The sequence below is a fragment of the Malaclemys terrapin genome, chromosome 4, assembly GCF_027887155.1.
Source record: "Malaclemys terrapin pileata isolate rMalTer1 chromosome 4, rMalTer1.hap1, whole genome shotgun sequence".
Classification (NCBI taxonomy): Eukaryota; Metazoa; Chordata; order Testudines; family Emydidae; genus Malaclemys; species Malaclemys terrapin.
Window position 1 is genome coordinate 2,642,401 of NC_071508.1, and position 19,819 is coordinate 2,662,219.

The 19,819-nt window shown below is 53.2% G+C and overlaps 1 protein-coding gene across 2 annotated transcripts in view; it reads right to left on the reverse strand.

Annotated features, from left to right (window-relative positions):
* STX1B (syntaxin 1B) overlaps positions 1 to 15,237 on the reverse strand; it is a 28,238-nt gene extending 13,001 nt beyond the window's left edge. For both annotated transcript variants that reach the window (XM_054026282.1, XM_054026284.1), the window contains exon 1: positions 15,130 to 15,237. In XM_054026282.1, coding sequence (XP_053882257.1) covers positions 15,130 to 15,159 — 30 coding nt within the window. In that variant the 5' untranslated portion in view covers positions 15,160 to 15,237. The remainder of the gene's footprint in view (positions 1 to 15,129) is intronic.
* Positions 15,238 to 19,819: the final 4,582 nt, after the last annotated feature.

The window sequence follows — 19,819 nt, forward strand, 5'->3', positions numbered from 1 at the left end:
GAACCCAGCAATCCTGACCCCCATCCCTTCCTTCCTTCCTCCCGCCCTCCTCTAACCCACTAGACCCCACTCCCCTCCCCTAGCCAGGGATAGAATCCAGGTGTCCTGACTCCCAGCCCCACCTACTCCAACCCACTACACCCCACAGATAGAGGGGTGTGTGTATGGAGATGGATAGACAGATGTTTGTTTAGGAGGATAGGTAGACCTATCTATAGAATCATAGGACTGGAAGGGACCTCAAGAGGTCGTCTAGTCCAGTCCCCTGCACTCAAGGCAGGACTAAGAATTATCTAGACCATCCCTGACAGGTGTTTGTCCAACCTGCTCTTAAAAATCCCCAGTGATGGAGATTCCACAACCTCCCTGGGCAATTTATTCCAGTGCTTAACCACCCTGACAGTTAAGAAGTTTTTTCTAATGTCCAACCTAAATCTCCCTTGCTGCAATTTAAGCCCATTGCTTCTTGTCCTATCCTCAGAGGTTAAGAAAAACATTTTTTCTTCCTCCTCCTTGTAACAACCTTTTACATACTTGAAAACTGTTCTCATGTCCTCTCTCAGTCTTCTCTTCTCCAGACTAAACAAACCCAGTTTTTTCAATCTTCCCTCACAGCTCATGTTTTCTAAACCTTAAATAATTTTTGTCGGTCTTCTCTGGACTCTCTCCAATTTGTCCACATCCTTCCAGAAATGTGGCACCCAGAACTGGACACAATACTCCAGTTGAAGCCTAATCAGTGTGGAGTAGAGCAGAAGAATGACTTCTCATGTCTTGCTTACAACATTCCTGCTAATACATCCTGCAAGGATGTTTGCTTGTTTTGCAACAGCGTTACACTGTTGACTCATATTTAGCTTGTAGTCCACTATGACCCCCAGATCCCTTTCCGCAGTGCTCCGTCCTAGGCCGTCATTTCCCATTGTGTGTGTGCAACTGATTGTTCCATCTGGAGTACTTTGCATTTGTCCTGATTGAATTTCATCCCATTGACTTCAGACCATTTCTCCAGTTTGTCCAGATCATTTTGAATTTTCATCCTATCCTCCAAAGCACTTGCAACCCCTCCCAGCTTGGTATCGTCCACAAACTTTATCAGTGTCCTCTCTATGCCATTAGCTAAATCATTGATGAAGATACTGAACAGAACCAGACAGCTGAGGCCGGGACCCTGGGCGCACGGGGCCGGCAGCCGGGATCCGGGGTGTGCGGGAGAGCAGCTGGGGCCCCGGGTGCGGGGCTGGCTGTCAGGAGCCTGGGGTTGCAGCTGAACCCACTGCACCCCTAGTTACTGCGCCTATGGAACCCGACCCAGAACCGATCCCTGCGGGACCCCACTCGTTATGCCCTTCCAGCATGAGTGTTAACCACTGATAACTACTCTCTGGGAACAGTTTTCCAACCAGTTTTGCACCTATGTATCTAGTTCTCTCTGCAACTATGATGTACCTCAGCTAAAAAAACGATGAGGAGTCCGATGGCACCTTAAAGACGAATAGATTTATTGGGGCATAAGCTTTCATGAGTAAAAAACCCCTCTCCAAATAAATCTGTTCGTCTTTAAGGTGCCACCGGACTCCTCGTTGTTTTTGTGGATACAGACTAACACGTCTACCCCCCTGATACTTAGTTCAGCTAACTACAGACTCCTTTACCTAGGCCAGTGGTTCTCAACCAGGGGTACGTGTACCCCTGCGGGTACACAGAGGTCTTCCGGGGGTACATCAACTCATCTAGAGATTTACCGAGTTTTACACCAGGCTACATAAAAAGCACTTGTTCCTCCTGGTCTGTACACGACACACTGAAACGCAAGTACAATCTTTCGATTCCAGTTGATTTAGTTTATAATGACATGGTAAAAAGGAGAGTCAGCCGTTTTTCCGTACTAGTGGCTGTGACACTATTCGTATTTTGATGTCTGATTTTGTAAGCAAGTCGTTTTTAAGTGAGGTGCAACTTGGGGGTACACAAGACAAATCAGCCTCCTGAAAGGGGGACAGGAGCCTGGAAAGGTTGAGAGCCACTGATTTAGGCATTGAAGCATTAAATTTTTATTCGTAAACATCGATTTCACCTTACACAGACACAAATCAATGAATTTTTTTTCCCATCCGTAACAACTGAAATTGACAGCTGGTCAAAGTAAGGAAGATGCTGCCTGAGAGGAGAGTTTGATTTAAGTAGACTCCTATGTGTTGACATGGGATGTGGACAATTTGCGTTTTAACGGTTACAACACTTTCTGAATCTCAGCGTCGCCTGCCATTAAATAATTATGGTCTCATGCCCCCAGGGAATTTCCCACAACTCTGAAAATTGAAATCAATACAAATACAAAAAAATTGCTTAAACCCCATAATTGTGTGCACCTGTTCAAATTTAAATAGACAAAAATCGGGAAAAAAGGTTTAAAAATAAACATCAACATTATTTAAAAAAAATCAAATTCTTCCAACCCTACCTTTATCTATCCATCCCTATACACCCCCGTCTCTTCCCACTACACACATCTATCTATCTATCTATCTACACCCCCTCTCATCTATCTATCTATCTATCTATCTATCTATCTATCTATCTATCTATCCCCATATACCCCATCTATCTATCTATCTATCTATCTATCTATCTATCTATCTATCTATCTATCTATCCCCATCCACCCTTCTCTATCTATCTATCTATCTATCTATCTATCTATCTATCTATCTATCTATCTATCCCCATCCACCCTTCTCTATCTATCTATCTATCTATCTATCTATCTATCTATCTATCCCCATCCACCCTTCTCTATCTATCTATCTATCTATCTATCTATCTATCTATCTACACCCCCTCTCATCTATCTATCTATCTATCTATCTATCCCCATATACCCCATATACCCCATCTATCTATCTATCTATCTATCTATCCCCATCCACCCCCTCTATCTATCTATCTATCTATCTATCTATCTATCTATCTATCTATCTATCTATCTATCTATCCCCATATACCCCATCTATCTATCTATCTATCTATCTATCTATCTATCTATCTATCTATCTATCCCCATATACCCCATATACCCCATCTATCTATCTATCTATCTATCTATCTATCTATCTATCTATCTATCTATCTATCCCCATATACCCCATCTATCTATCTATCTATCTATCTATCTATCTATCTATCCCCATATACCCCATATACCCCATCTATCTATCTATCTATCTATCTATCTATCTATCTACACCCCCTCTCATCTATCTATCTATCTATCTATCTATCTATCTATCTATCTATCTATCTATCCCATGCTCCTCAATTCCACAGCCCCACATGCAGCCCTCTCTATGCCATGACTACACTCCACTTACATAAGACGCTTTCCAAACTTGATCTAACCTCAGGTGACATGTTCTGGAGTAGCAGTGTGGAAACGTCCCACTGGGTGGGCTCTGCTCCCTGTACAGAGCCCCAGCGCTGCAGGGAGCGCACCGTCCTGAGCCGAGGGGTCCCACTCCAGAGCTGGGGGGGGGACAGATCCATCCCCCCGAAGCTGGAGAGAGATGGGGTGTCCCAAAGGTGCTCCGGGAGGGGAGGGGTCTGGGATCGAGACATGGAGGGGTGAAGATGGGTTGGGGAGGGGCTGTGTCTGAGGCTGTCTCTCTCTCTCCTGGAGGGCATTCTGGCTCGCGTCTCTCATGCGTCTCCTTCGCTCCAAGGTCACTGCTTGGTGTGTCGGAGCGGTGACATAACGCACACGCTCCAGTGGCTGCGGGAGGGGGCAGAGGGTAGCGCATCCTCTGCTTGGGGGACTATCACATTCCCATTGTCCTTCCAGGAATCCGTCATCCCCAAAATAACCAGTCTCCAGAGTGACGTCAGCTCTGACCCAATGCCCCAGTGCGGCGCTAGGGGGCGGTGTGCTGCGGGGAGCAGGGCGGGGGCTCAGTAGGGGGCGCTCTCCCCTGGCAGTCAGGGCTGGCCGCATTGCCCCGGGCAGTGCTAGGGGGTGCTGTGCTGCAGGGAGTGGGGTGTTCGAGATTCAGGTGTCCTCCCTACAGGGCCGCCCGGTGGGAGGGGGGGGCAAGTGGGGCAATTTGCCCCAGGCCCCACAGGGGCCCCTACGAGAGTTTTTCGGGGGCCCTGGAGCGGGGTCCTTCCCTCATTCCAGGGGCCCCGGAAAACTGTTGCGGGGCCCAGGCCCCCGGAGCTTCTTCCGCTCCGGGTGTTCAGCAGCAGTTTGGCGGCGGGGGATCCTTCCGCTCCGGGACCCGCCGCCGAAGTGCCCTGAAGACCCGTGGCGGGGGGTCCTTCCGCCCCAGGACCTGCCACCGAAGACCCTAGGCCCCCTGAATCCTCTGGGCAGCCCTGCCTCCCTATAGCCTCTATTGTCATACAGGGAGGAGGGGTCCCCCCAAAGCATAGCTAGACTGCTCCCCACTCATTGTTCTTTCCACCCCCATCTCTCTTCCTGACCCCTCCCCAGAGAGGAGCCATCCATACCCTTTCACCAGCCTGCCCGGCCATATGACACACAGGCTGTGTGTATGTGTATTTGTGCCTGGGCTTTTGTGTGTGTGTGTGTATGTGTGTGTGGCTTTCTGCCTGTGTCTCAGATTGTGGGGGGAGGGGTGTCGGTGGTTTTATGCATGAGAGTGTGTGTCATGTTGTGTATTTGTGGGTGTGTGAGGTCGTGGGCCTGTGTGTCTCTGTGGGTGTGTGCTTGTCCGTGTGGGTCTGTGTTTGGCGTCGCTGTACACGCGACTGTGATTTTGTGTGCTTGCATATCTGGTTGTGTGCCCGTTTGTCGGTTTCCGTGGGCATCTGGTTTCTGTGTCTCCGTAGTAGTAGGATTGTGTGTCTGTGTGTGTGTGTTTGCCGTGTGTGGCTGTGGCTTTTTCTGCACATCTGTGGTTTGTGTCTGCGTGTCAGTTCACAAGAGTTGCTGTGTGTGTGTGTGTCTGCAGGCTGGCGTGTTTGCCTGGTTCTGTGCTTTTGGGCACACCTGCGGCTTTGTGGCTGTGAGTCAAACACAGCCACACGCCACGGATGTATCCCAGCGTGTGTTTGTGTGACTGTGTATTGTGTGCGTCAAGGCATCTCTCTGCATCTCGACTGTGCATCTCGAGCCTTGCAGCTGTGTGTCAGTCGGCGCGTGTGTGTTGTTTGGTGCTGGGCAGGTGCGGTGTTTGTGCTGGTGTCAGTGTGTCTCTCGGTGTCTGTCTGTACAGCCTGTCAGTCTCCAGCTCCCTTCCTCTGCAGCTCTGTGCTCAGGCCAGCCTTCTGCTGCAGCATCATGCCGGGATCTCCGGCACGGGCAGCCTGCAGCACGGACAGGCAGGGAAGAGGGGGGCGCTGCCGGGAGCCAGAGGATTCAGCCCCCACAACCAGGGGAAAGCCCAGGCAGGGGTTCGGGATGGGAGCAGGGGGGGAGATGGATGACTTAAGGGGCACTGGCGGGAGGTTCAAATTGTCGAGAAAGTGATGGAAATCCAGAGCTCTGAGAGGGGAGTGGGGGGCTAGTGGGTTAGAGCAGGGGAGGGCTGGGAACCAGGACTCCTGGGTTCTATCTCCAGCTCTGGGAAGGGAGTGGGATCCACTGGGTTGGAGCGGGGGGCAGGCTGGGAGCCAGGACTCCTGGGTTTTCTGCCCGACTCTGGGAGGGGAGTGGGGTCTAGTGGGTTAGAGCACAGGGAGCTGGAAGCCAGGACTCCTGGGTTCTCTAGCAGGGGAGTAGGGTCAAGCGGTATAAGCAGGGGTGTCCCCCCCATATGGCCGTTAAACAGCTGCCACACCCCACCCCAGGGGCAGCTGCATCTCAGTGCCGGGGGAGCGATGCTGACGTGCCCCAAAGCGCCGGGTTGCTTCTGCGGAGTAATTCTTGATCATAATTAGAGCTATCGCTCCCGTTCTCCCCCCGCGCTCTCCCAGCCCTCGAGAGGCGAGCAGCATATTTAGCAGCACTGCCCTCCCCTCGCTGGCTGAGGAAAACCCAGCGCGCCAGCGTCACAACACTGGGCTAAAAAAAGACTCCACTGCCCAAATACGGAGCCCCTTAAACAGCTTAATGGCTGCATGCACTGCTACTGCTGCCGCTGCCCTGCTCCTCCCAGCCACAACGGGGTCTCTCCCATAGCCCACCTCTGCTCTAACCACTAGCTCCCACTCCCCTCCCAGAGTCAGCACAGAACCCAGGAGTCCTGGCTCCCAGCCCACCTCTGCCCTAACCACTAGCCCCCACTCCCCTCCCAGAGTCAGCACAGAACCCAGGAGTCCTGGCTCCCAGCCCACCTCTGCTCTAACCACTAGCCCCCACTCCCCTCCCAGAGCCAGCACAGAACCCAGGAGTCCTGGCTCCCAGCCCCCCTGCTCTGACCACTAGATCCCACTCCCCTCCCAGAGCCAGCACAGAACCCAGGAGTCCTGGCTCCCAGCCCCTCCTGCTCTAACCACTAGCCCCCACTCCCCTCCCAGAGTCAGCACAGAACCCAGGAGTCCTGGCTCCCAGCCCACCTCTGCCCTAACCACTAGCCCCCACTCCCCTCCCAGAGTCAGCACAGAACCCAGGAGTCCTGGCTCCCAGCCCACCTCTGCTCTAACCACTAGATCCCACTCCCCTCCCAGAGCCAGCACAGAACCCAGGAGTCCTGGCTCCCAGCCCCTCCTGCTCTAACCACTAGCCCCCACTCCCCTCCCAGAGCCAGCACAGAACCCAGGAGTCCTGGCTCCCAGCCCCCCCTGCTCTGACCACTAGCCCCCACTCCCCTCCCAGAGCCAGCACAGAACCCAGGAGTCCTGGCTCCCAGCTCCTCCTGCTCTAACCACTAGCCCCCACTCCCCTCCCAGAGCCAGCACAGAACCCAGGAGTCCTGGCTCCCAGCCCCCCCTGCTCTAACCACTAGCCCCCACCCCCCTCCCAGAGCCAGCACAGAACCCAGGAGTCCTGGCTCTCAACCTATTCTAACCCATTAGACCCTGCTTCCGCCCCAAAAGGTTGTGTTTGGGAGGGACAGAGAGAGGGAGGAGGGTTATGGGAAGAGAGAGAGAGAGAAAGGAGGCTTATGGGGATGGAAGGATAGACAAAAAGATAGATGGGGTGTATGGGGATGGATGGAGAAATAGATAGAGGGAACATATGGGGATGGATAGATAGATAAATAGATAGATGATGGCTAGGGGGTATATGGGGATGGATGGATAGATTGATTGGTAGATAGATGGAGGGAGTGTCTGGGGCTGGCTGTCTTGATAGATAGATAGTTGGAGCGGGTATATGGGGATGGATGATTGAATAGATGGATGGAGGGGGTACATGGGGATGGATGGACGGAGGGGATATATAGAGATAGATGGACAGATAGACAGAGAGGGTATATGGGGATGGATGGATGGGTGGATGGATAGATAGACAGAGGGGTATATGGGGATGGATGGATGGGATATATGGAGATGGATGGATGGATAGATAGACAGAGGGGGTATATGGGGATGGATGGATGGATAGATAGACAGAGGGGGTATATGGGGATGGATGGATGGATGGATGGGATATTTGAAGATGGATGGATAGATAGACAGAGGGGGTATATGGGGATGGATGGATGGATAGATAGACAGAGGGGGTATATGGGGATGGATGGATGGATAGATAGACAGAGGGGGTATATGGGAATGGATGGATGGGATATATGGAGATGGAGGATGGATAGATAGACAGAGGGGGTATATGGGGATGGATGGATGGATGGATGGATAGATAGACAGAGGGGGGTATATGGGGATGGATGGATGGATGGGATATTTGAAGATGGATGGATGGATCTTCCAAACCTTCTAATCTCCCCTCTCTGACCCCCATCCTAAAGGGGACCCAGAACCCCTGCTCTCTCCCTGCTGGGTGACCCAGATTCATTCCCTGCTCCTGTCCGGTCTGTCCATCCACTACTCTGGGGGTCCCAGCCCCACACTACAAGGCTGGCAGGACACAGCAGCCGCCTCTGGCACCAGATGTGGTCCAGTGCTTAATTTGTAATGAGAGAGGTGCCGGGGCACAAGCAATTTTTTTACATTCATAAAAGATGTGGCGAGTCCAGAGGTGCCGGGGCTACGAACTGCCAGGCCCAGAGGTGCCGGGGCTGTGAACTGCCAGGCCCAGAGGTGCTGGGACTATGAACTGCCAGGCCCGGAGGTGCCGGGGCTACGAACTGCTAGGCCCTGGCACAAATTAAGCCCTGGTGCTGTCACCTTGACAGTAATAGCAACCAGGCTGGAGTCTGGGTCTCCACCAGCCGTGGGGCTCCAGCCGTGGCTCTGGGGGCTCAGGGCTGAGAGGGTCAGGAGGGGACAGGGTATGTGTGTGTTGGAGGGAGACAGCACGTCTATGTGACTCTGTGTGTGTGTGTGTGTGTGTGAGAGAGAGGCTGTGTGTTTCTGTGTGTGTTGAGGAGAACTTGTGTGTATCTTTATGTGTGTCACTATGTCTGTATGTGTAAAAGAGGCTGTGTTTGTGTGGGGGAGGTTGTGTGTGTGTGATTGTGTGTCTGAGGGTGTATGGGAGAGATTGTGACCATCAGTGATATTTGTGTGCGGGTGTGTGGCTCTGCATCTTTGAGATTGTGTGTGTGTGAGCGAGTGTGTGTGTGTGTGACAGTGTGCTTGTGTGAGAGACTTTGTGCGTGAGAGAGACATTGAGTGTGTGATTGTGTGGGGGACAGAGATGTGTGTGTGTGTGAGAGTGCAGGTGTGTGTCTCTGAGTGTGTGTGTGTGTTGGGGAGAGGGGGTGTGTTTCAGAGAGAGACTCTGTGTGTGTGTGTGTGTGTGTGTGTGTGTGTGCGGGGGGGAGAGAGTCAGGCTGTCTGGCTGTGTCCGCATGTCTCCGTCTGCTGGGCTGATGCCCCCACCACCACCTTGCAGAGAAACCTTCCAGAGGAACCAGTAAAACCCAGTGCGAAAGGCCCAGACCCCAGCCAAGCATCTGCCCCCTGCCTGGCCTAGCCCCGGCCCTCCCAGCTCCTCCAGCCCTGCCAAGCACCCTGAGCTGGGGTGACTGATGGGGAGAGACAGAGGCCCCCTGTCACTGCTGCCCACCCCCCACAGGTGTCTGCATTGCAGCTGTCTGGCAGGGAGGGACCGGTGGGCAGGAACGTGGAGCCCCAGTTGGACACACACAGACACACACAGCCTGTGCTGCTGGGGGGCCGCATGGCTTCCCCCTGGGGCACCCACCAACCATCCAGCTACGGCCCAGAGTCCAGCGCTGCGGGCAGGGAGAGCCAGCGCTACCAAGAGATCTGTACACACACAGAGGGAGAGAGAATCTATCTATCTATCCTCCATACACCCCCTGATATCTATATATCTATCTATCCCCCATACACTCCCTCATATCTATCTGTCTATCCCCACACAACCTTCTCATCTATCTATCTATCTATCTATCTATCTATCTATCTATCTATCTATCTATCCCCATACACCCTTCTCTATCTATCTATCTATCTATCTATCTATCTATCTATCTATCTATCTATCCCCCATACACCCCCTGATATCTATCTATCCCCACACAACCTTCTCATCTATCTATCTATCTATCTATCTATCTATCTATCTATCTATCTATCCCCATACACCCTTATCTATCTATCTATCTATCTATCTATCTATCTATCTATCTATCCCCACACAACCTTCTCATCTATCTATCTATCTATCTATCTATCTATCTATCTATCCCCATACATCCTTCTCTATCTATCTATCTATCTATCTATCTATCTATCTATCTATCTATCTATCTATCTATCTATCTCCATACACCCTTATCTATCTATCTATCTATCTATCTATCTATCTATCTCCATACACCTCGTATCTATCAGGCGAGGTGGGGGGGTAGCTTCCGTCTGGGATCTGCCCCCTAACTGGAGGATCTTAGCCCCTAGCTTCCTTTGGCGAGATGTTGCTCGCATGTGGCCTTGTGCAGGGGCGGCTGGGCAGTTTGGGGCCTCCTCATGCCAGCCCCTGCCCCACGGCGGAAGCTGTTATGCCAGGGTCTCCCCACTGCTCCCCACTGTCCGGGTAAGCAGCTCCCCAAGCCAGCCCAGCATTGTAAGTTTGTGGGGCCACAACACACACACACACACGCAGTCACCCAGATGGGGGAGAAAGCACACTAGACATCTGCTGTCATGTTGTATGATGTGTGTGTTTCGGAGTGTATGGCAGTGGATGTGTGTGTGTGTGTCAGAATGTGTGGGCATGTGCAATTGTGTCTGTGTGGGTGTGCCATTTCCCACGCAGCGTACCTGGTTTTATAACCCATGCAACTGCACCCACACAGACACACACATGCACAGACACATTGACACAAACACATGCTCTGACACACACACTGACTCTCTCTCTCTCTCTCTCACACACACACACACACACACACACACACACACACACACACACACACACACAGACATGCCTACTGACATGCACATACATCACTGACAAATACTCTCTCTCACACACACACCGACTCACACACATCGCTCACACTGATAGACATACACGTCACACACTCACTGTCTCTCACACACGTGGAGTGACCAACACACACAGCTCTCTTTCTCACACTGAGTGTCCCCTCCATCTCTCTCTCTCTCACACACACACTAACACACACACAGTGACTGACCCATACGTGTCACTCTCTCTCTCATATACACACTGACAGACACACATATGTCAGTCTCACACACACACTCACTGACATACACATATCACACACATACTCTCACACTTACACACCACACACACATTGACACACGCCACACATAGTTTCTCTCATACACACACACACTCTCTCTCTCTCACACACCCACATATCAGAAACACACTGATAGATACATAGATCACATACACTCTTAATCACTCACACACATCACTTACACACTCTCTCACACACACTAACACATCACACACACACTGACACACAAACATATCACACTCACTCACATTGACACACACACTGACAGACACACACGTGGCTCACCCAGAGACACACAGGTCACACACACACTCTCACTCACACATGACACACACTAACAGATACATACCTACTGCTCACACGTGGACAAACACATGTCACATATACACACTCACACACTAACAGACACACACCCGTCACTCACACATGGACACACACACATACTGACACACACACTAATCACACAGACAACCACCTGTTACTCACACACAGACACACAAACATCACATACACTCTTTCACACACACACTGACAGACACACACCCATTGCTCAGACATAGCCACACACACTCTCTCACATTACACACGCTGACAGACACACATGTTGCTCACCCACAGACACACAGGTCACCCACACATGACACACACATACACACACATCACACACTGACACATGCCTATTGCTCACACACAGACACACACATCACACACACACTCTCTCACACTCATACTGACAGACACACACCCGTTGCTCACACACAGACACACGTACATTACACGCACAGACACACACGTCTCACACAATCTTTCACATACACACTGACAGACACACACACCTGTCGCTCTCACACAGACACATACACGTAACACGTACTGACACACACACTCTCACACATTCATCACACACTCACAGACACACATCCATTGCTCACACATAGACACACACTCACATCACACACACTGACAAACACTCGTCGCTCACATACAGACACACACACACGTCACAAACTCACACACATCACACACACTGACAGACACACACCCATTGCTCACACATAGACACACACACTCTCTCACATCACACACCCCGACAGACACACAGCCGTCGCTCACACACGGGGACACACACACAGAGACAGAGACACAGCCGTCGCTCACACACACGGACACACAAACTCACCCTGACAGACACACAGCTGTCGCTCACACATGGACACACACACACCCTGACAGACATACAGCCATTGCTCCCAGACAGACACACATCACATACACACGCTCATCACACACTGACAGACACGTCGCTCACACGCACGTCACACACTCCCTCTCACCCCCCGTGTCTCTCTGCTGCATTCACTCCCCACCACCGAGTGAAAAACCCCCCTCCGCTCCCTGCAGCAAACCCGCCCCAGCACCCACTGCGCCAGCAGCCAGCCGGGCCATCTTCCCTGCACCCACCTGCCCGCACCTGCAGCTGGGCCAGGGGCGTGGGGCCCAGGGCCTCCTGCTGGCCTCAGCCCCCCCAGTCCTGCTGGCCCCTGGCCCAAGGGCCACAGAGAAGGCAGCAGCCTTCAAATCTAGCCAGGAGAAGCCCCAACGAGCAGCCAGGGGCTCTGGAATCCATTCCCACCTCTCCGCCTCGCTGCCTTTCTCCATCCCTCCATCCTCGTAGTGAAGGGAACATTTATTCCCCCTTCTCCGTCCATCCCTGGGTCCCTGCAGCAAACGAGCACGCTACATTCCCGGCTGCCTCTCTCCTTCTCTCTGCCTTTCCCCATCCCTCCATCCCGGCCAGCCTTCCCTGCCACCAGCCTCGCAGCATAGGAAAAAAAGCCCCCGCTTCTGTTCACTGCAGAAGGGTGCGCTTGCCACCAGCTATTTTAGACTCCATCCGCCGAGCAGCATTGTCTATCTGGCTCCAGCCAGCCAGCCAGCCCCCAGCAGCAAAGCGGAAAGCAAATCAACTAACAATTTTGGAAGGATTTTTTTCCCCAAGCTGTAATTAAATCGTGTTTCTCTCTGGGTATTTGTTGTTAAACACACACACACACATATATGCCTGAACCGCTTGTATCCTGTTGGAGAGAATTTTCTCTCCATCTGCAATATTTTTATTAGGGAAGTGAAATGAGCGCGCGTGCACACACACACACAAATAGAACCCATAGGAATCACAGACCGAAATAGATCCTGCCTTTTCCTTGAGAGAAAGATTTGCAAAGACCCAGATTCCCAGCTCCCACCCCACCCCCACCCCCACCCACCGCCCCAACCTTGATCTGTGACATAAATTGGGGGTGTGTGGAAAAGGGGTGGTTCTTTCTCCATCACCCCATTTATATATTTTATCCTGCCACCGCATTCCTCCTCCCCCCCCCGCATCCTCCCAGAAAACCCCCGAAGGGGAGTGTGTGTGTGTGTGTGTGTGTGAGGGGGGGAATAGGAATCCTGGCCAGGAAACTGCTGAAATATCACCAGGAAAAAGATATTATGAAACAGACAAGTCCGATTCGATTTGGGCACCAGAGAGGGGGTGGGGAGTGGGTTGGATGGAGCTAGCAAGAAGGGGGTTGGGGGGGTCTGAATACCCCCCGCATCCATCACACATACCCCTTCCCATAGTCCCACGGAAATATATCCTGGGGAGGGGTTATTCCCTCCCTGTATCATTCCCTTCCTCTGGGTCCCTGGGGGGGGGGGGGGGCTGGATCCCCACAGCACACACACACAAACACACTCCCTGGGAGTTCAGCAATGAACCCCCCTCCCCATCTAAATTTTCCCCCTTTGGAGATTTGAGCTAGGGGGTCTGATCCAACCCCGCTGCCTTGGAGAGCTCAGCCTGGGGGGGTCTGATCTCCCTTCCCCCTTGGAGAGCTCAGTCTGGGGGGGTCTGATCTCCCTTCCCCCTTGGAGAACTCAGTCTGGGGGGGTCTGATCTCCCTTCCCCCTTGGAGAGCTCAGCCTGGGGGGGTCTGATCTCCCTTCCCCCTTGGAGAGCTCAGCCTGGGGGGGGGTCTGATCTCCCTTCCCCCTTGGAGAGCTCAGTCTGGGGGGGGTCTGATCTCCCTTCCCCCTTGGAGAGCTCAGTCTGGGGGGGTCTGATCTCCCTTCCCCCTTGGAGAGCTCAGTCTGGGGGGGGTCTGATCTCCCTTCCCCCTTGCAGAGCTCAGCCTGGGGGGGTCTGATCTCCCTTCCCCCTTGGAGAGCTCAGCCTGGGGGGGTCTGATCTCCCTTCCCCCTTGGAGAGCTCAGCCTGGGGGGGTCTGATCTCCCTTCCCCCTTGGAGAGCTCAGCGGGGGGGGTATCTGATCTCCCTTCCCCCTTGGAGAGCTCAGTCTGGGGGGGTCTGATCTCCCTTCCCCCTTGGAGAGCTCAGTCTGGGGGGGTCTGATCTCCCTTCCCCCTTGCAGAGCTCAGCCGGGGGGGGTCTGATCTCCCTTCCCCCTTGCAGAGCTCAGCCTGGGGGGGTCTGATCTCCCTTCCCCCTTGCAGAGCTCAGCCGGGGGGGGGGGTCTGATCTCCCTTCCCCCTTGCAGAGCTCAGCCGGGGGGGGGGGTCTGATCTCCCTTCCCCCTTGGAGAGCTCAGCCGGGGGGGGTCTGATCTCCCTTCCCCCTTGCAGAGCTCAGCCGGGGGGGGTCTGATCTCCCTTCCCCCTTGGAGAGCTCAGCCTGGGGGGGTCTGATCTCCCTTCCCCCTTGGAGAGCTCAGTCTGGGGGGGGGTCTGATCTCCCTTCCCCCTTGCAGAGCTCAGCCTGGGGGGGTCTGATCTCCCTTCCCCCTTGCAGAGCTCAGCCGGGGGGGGTCTGATCTCCCTTCCCCCTTGGAGAGCTCAGCCGGGGGGGTCTGATCTCCCTTCCCCCTTGCAGAGCTCAGCCGGGGGGGGTCTGATCTCCCTTCCCCCTTGCAGAGCTCAGCCGGGGGGGGTCTGATCTCCCTTCCCCCTTGGAGAGCTCAGTCTGGGGGGGTCTGATCTCCCTTCCCCCTTGGAGAGCTCAGTCTGGGGGGGTCTGATCTCCCTTCCCCCTTGGAGAGCTCAGCCTGGGGGGGTCTGATCTCCCTTCCCCCTTGGAGAGCTCAGCCTGGGGGGGGGTCTGATCTCCCTTCCCCCTTGGAGAGCTCAGCCTGGGGGGTGGGGTCTGATCTCCCTTCCCCCTTGCAGAGCTCAGCCTGGGGGGGTCTGATCTCCCTTCCCCCTTGCAGAGCTCAGCCTGGGGGGGTCTGATCTCCCTTCCCCCTTGCAGAGCTCAGCCGGGGGGTCCGGTCGCCCCCAGTGTCCCCTCCCCCGGGGGAAGCAGGGCTCTGTCCCCGCCCCGCCGGCCGGGGGCCCCGAGGGTAGGGAGAAAGGAGACATTGGCTCTTACAGTCCGCAGCTCCTGAGTACGGTCCTTCATGGCTGCTGCTTCCTCCTGCTGCTGCCGCAGCCCCTGCTCCCCCTGGATCCGGCGGGGGGGCTGCTGCTGGGGGGGGGGGGAGAGGAGGAGGTGTGGGGGGGGGGGGCTCTGGGTTACTGCAGCACCGGGCGAAGCTCCCCGCTCCAGCCGGGAGGCCGCTGCCGCTGCCGCTGCTCAAGGATGGAGGGAGGTTGGTGCTGATGCAGCAGAGGGGGCGGGCGGGGGGGGGGGGGGGGGGGGGGATGCAGGGGAAGGATGGAGGGAGGGGGGAGATGGGGGTCTGGGCATGCTCCCTGCACCCCCTCCCGGCCCGCCTGCCCCCCCCGGGGAGCGCTGGGAGTTGTAGTTTGGGGGGAGGCGGGGCGGTGCAGATTTGGGGGTGGTCTGTGTGTGTGAGTGGCTCAGTGTGTGTGAGTGTGTGTCTGTGTGTGTGTCTGTGTGTCAGTGAATGTCTGTGTGTGTGTCTCAGAGCATGTGTCATTGTGTGTCTGTCTGTGAGTGTGAGCGTGTCAGAGTGTGTCTGTGAGTGTGTGTGTCTGTGAGTGTGTCTGAGTGGGTGTGTGAGTGTGACTGGGTGTGTCTGTGAGTGTGTGTGTCTGTGAGTGTGTCTGAGTGGGTGTGTGAGTGTGACTGGGTGTGTCTGTGAGTGTGTGTGTCTGTGAGTGTGTCTGAGTGGGTGTGTGAGTGTGACTGTGTGTGTCTGCGAGTGCGTGTCCATGAATGTCTCAGAGCATGTGTGTCTGTGAGTGTGTTTGTAAATGTTGCAGTGTGTGTGTCAGTGAGTGTTTCAGTGCGTATGTGTGTCTCAGAGCATGTGTGTGTCTGTGAGTGTGTCAGTGAATGTCTCAGTGTGTGTGTGTCTGTGTGTGTCAGTGAGTGTCTGTGTGTGTGTCTCAGAGCATGCGTCATTGTGTGTCTGTGTCTGTGAGTGTGAGCATATCAGTGTGTCTGTGAGTGTGTCTAAGTGGGTGTGTGAGTGTAACTGTGTGTGTCTGTGAGTGTGTGTCCATGAATGTCTCAGAGCATGTGTGTCTGTGAGTGTGTTTGTCTGTAAATGTTGCAGTGTGTGTGTGTCAGTGAGTGTCTCCGTGTGTGTGTGTGTCTTAGAGCGTATGTCAGTGTGTTTGTCAGTGTGTCTGTGTGTGTCTGTGAGTGTTGCAGTGTGTGTCAATGAGTCTCAGTGTGTGTGTCTCAGAGCATCAGTGTGTGTCAGAGTGTGTCTGTGAGTGTGTGTCAGAGTGTGTGTCAATGTGAGCATGTCAGTGTGTCAGTGAGTTTGTCTCTCTCAGTGTGTGCCTGTGAGTGTTGCAGTGTGTGTGTCAGTGAGTGTCTCAGTGTACATGTGTGTGTGTGTCTTAGAGCGTGTGTTGGTGTGTGTCTGTGAGTGTGTCAGTGAGTGCCTCTGTGAGTGTCTGTGTCTATGAGTGTTGCAGTGTGTGTCAGTGTGTTTCAGTGCGTGTGTGTGTCTCAGAGCATGTGTGTATCTGTGTCAATGTGTCTGTGAGTGTGTGTGTCAGTGAATGTCTCAGAATGTGTGTGTGTCTGTGAGTGTTGCAGTGTGTGTCAGTGTGTGTGTAAGGGAGTGCCTCAGAGCCCGCCTCCAGCTGGTTCAGCTGGATATGTTGTTCCAGCAATGGGCACTAGGGGGAGCCATGTGCCTTGCTCTGAAGCAGCTAGTGTGTATGTGTGTGTGTGTGTTGTGTACATCAGCAGAAGAAGTAGGAGTATTAGAGTGTGTGCAGTTGTGTATCAGTAGATGAGGGGTGTTAGAGTGAAGTTGTGAGGGTGTGTGTGTGTGTGTGTGTGTGTGAGTGAGTGTTAGTAGATTAGAGGGTTTTTAGAGTGTGTGTGTGCATATCAGCAAATAAGGGATACTGGAGTGTGATTGTGAGGTTGTGTGTTTGTGTGTGCTTTTTATCAGGCGATAAGGGGTGCTAAAGTATGTGTGTGTATCTATCAGCAGATTAGGGGCACTGAAGTGTAGTTGTGAAAATGTGTGTGCATCATCTTAAGTGTGTTTGCATGTGACAGTGTTGCATTGTGTTGTAGGTCTCTCTGCTGGGGTTTGTTTTGGAGAGTGTGTGCATGAAAGACTGTGAGAGAATGTGTGTATGTGTTGTGGTTGTGTAGGGGACCCACAGTTATGGCGTTGTGTGTGGGTGTGAGGTGGCTGTGTAGGACACTCACTGTTGTGATATTAGAGCGTTGCGGGTTTGTGTTGTGGTTGTGTAGCTCATTCACTGTTGTGGTGTTGGAAAGCTGTGTGTGTTTTGGTTGTGTAGGCCACACATTGTTGTGGTGTCAGGGGCTCAGTGTGTTTATGCTGTGGTTGTGTAAGGACTCACTGTTGTGGTGTGAGGGAATTGTGTATGTTGTGGTTGTGTATGGCACACAACCAGAACACACAGCCTCCTCAACAGTGCTACAATGTGCGCCCTACACAACCACAACACACACCCATCCTCCCTGACAGCACCACAGTGTGTGCCCTACACAACTACAACACACACATATACACACACTCACACCCCTGGACTGCTGCTCAACACCACAATGTGTGCTATAAAAAAATGAAATCTCTCTCTCTCTCTCTCTTCCCCCGGCCCTCCCCCCAACAGTCAGTGCTGGCCCCCAGTGCCCCAGTGAGTGGTTCTGGGGGTGCTGTGCTGCAAGGAGCAGAGTAGGGGGCCCAATAGGTGGCGCTCTCCTCTCACAGTCAGTGTTGAGCCTGATGCCACAGATTGCACTGGTTTGTCTATCCTAGCCTAGCTGACCCGCTCTGCGTATATGCAGCTAAACTGGGATAAAACTACTTATTCCAGCATAGCTAGTCCAATACAGGAAGGGGAATAGGCTCTACCAGTATACGACTCCTTTATTCCAGTAGAGCTGCCTCCACAATTGGCGTTGGACCAGTATAACTGTATGGGTGAACAAATCGGGGGAAGGGAATTTCGGGTTAAGCCCAACTGGCCGTTGTGCGCTATACCATACCCGGTCCTGTTTGCAATGGGCATGTTCAACAATGGCCCGTTAGCCACGAGTGCTCCTAGATTCCTTCTGCTGCCCCAGCTGGGGAGTTAGATGTGAGCGTCCGAGATGTGAGGGGGCTATTAATAAGTAAGTATTGATAGCATTCAGCACCATGGCACTGATTTTCAGAGAACTGGAGGTGAAAGAGAAAGAGCTATACGAAGGGCTTGGATGCATGGAAGGAAGGGTACAGCATGGATGAATGGAAGGAGGGATGGGTATACCTGGGATGGATGGAAGGACTGATGGCTATAGTCGGGATGATGGGTGGATATATGTCTATAGCTTGTCAAGTCGGATGGATAGACAGAACGATGGTCTGACAGATGGGTGGATGACTAGGACTTGGAAGGATGGATCAGTGCCATTGTGGAAAGATATACATGGTGTTTGTCATAATATACTACGCCATGTCCATACTTAGGAGCTTACAGCAACATAGCTGTTCTGATACACCTGCGCTGCTGTAAGATGTCTCGTGTGTAGCCGCTTTTTGCTGACTGAAAAGAGCTCTCCCATCGACATAATAAAACCAACTCAATGAGGGGCGGTGGCTATGCTGGTGGGAAAGCATGTCCCACCGACCTACCGTTTTGTACACAAGTGCTTATGCCAGCAAAATATATTACTCAGTGGGGTGTTTTTTTCACACCCCTGAGCGAGAAGAGTTTGGCCGACCTAAGATCTAGTGTAGACATGGCCTCTTGCAGTAGAGTCCGTCTTTCACTCTGTGTCTGTGCAGCACCTGGCACCACAGGGACCCTGATCTCTGGCAAGGTCAGCAGGGCTACCTTAGTACACCTAATAGATAAGAATGATAAATGGATGACTTTATCTGGTGATTTTTCTCAACAGCCCGTTTTTTACCGGAAGCAGTAGCTATGGCATGTGAGTCATGCTGGACTGTGTCAGGTAATCAAGGCAGCTAGTTTATGGCCATGCATTCAAGGGGTGAGTCAGCATGGGAGGGGGCCGGGGCTCAGAAGGGGAGGAGCCAAATTAGGGCTGACTCACTTGGCATTCATCCTTAGGAAGTGGGGTTAAACCGATGATTTTGGAGGGAGTCAGAAATAACCATGGTGGGTTTGCAGCCAGGTTTAGTTGAGGCCTGTGGTTTGGGGCTTAGGGGCACTGACAGAGCTGTGTGTGTGTAAGACCCCGGGGCTGGGAAAGCAGTGGTCTGTGGGTCAGGATTTAGGGGCACCAGCAGGGCTGAGGTGAAGGAACCCAGGGCTGGGATAGCAGGGGGTTGCAGGGCAGGATGGAAGGGCACCAGCTGAGTGTGGGGCAGGAGGACGCCAGGGCTGGGATAGCAGGGGCTGCAGGTTGGGACTGAGGACTGTGCCTTGCTCTGTCCCCTTGGCTTTGCTGTTTGGTCTTGACGGGATGAATTAATTCATTCTGGTTCCCGCCAGGATAATTTCTAGCCCTGACTCATTGTGGAGAGAGACAGGCAGGGAAAGTGCCAAGGAAGCAGCATGGGCATTCAGTCACAGAGAGGAGAAGAGCAGCAGCCAATGCCCTGCTACCGAAAGCAATACCCTGGGATTTGCCTGCCAACGTCAAAGAGGAAGTTGGGCATGTGGATTTGGCACATGGCATGGATCCAGGACGATCCTCCAGCCAG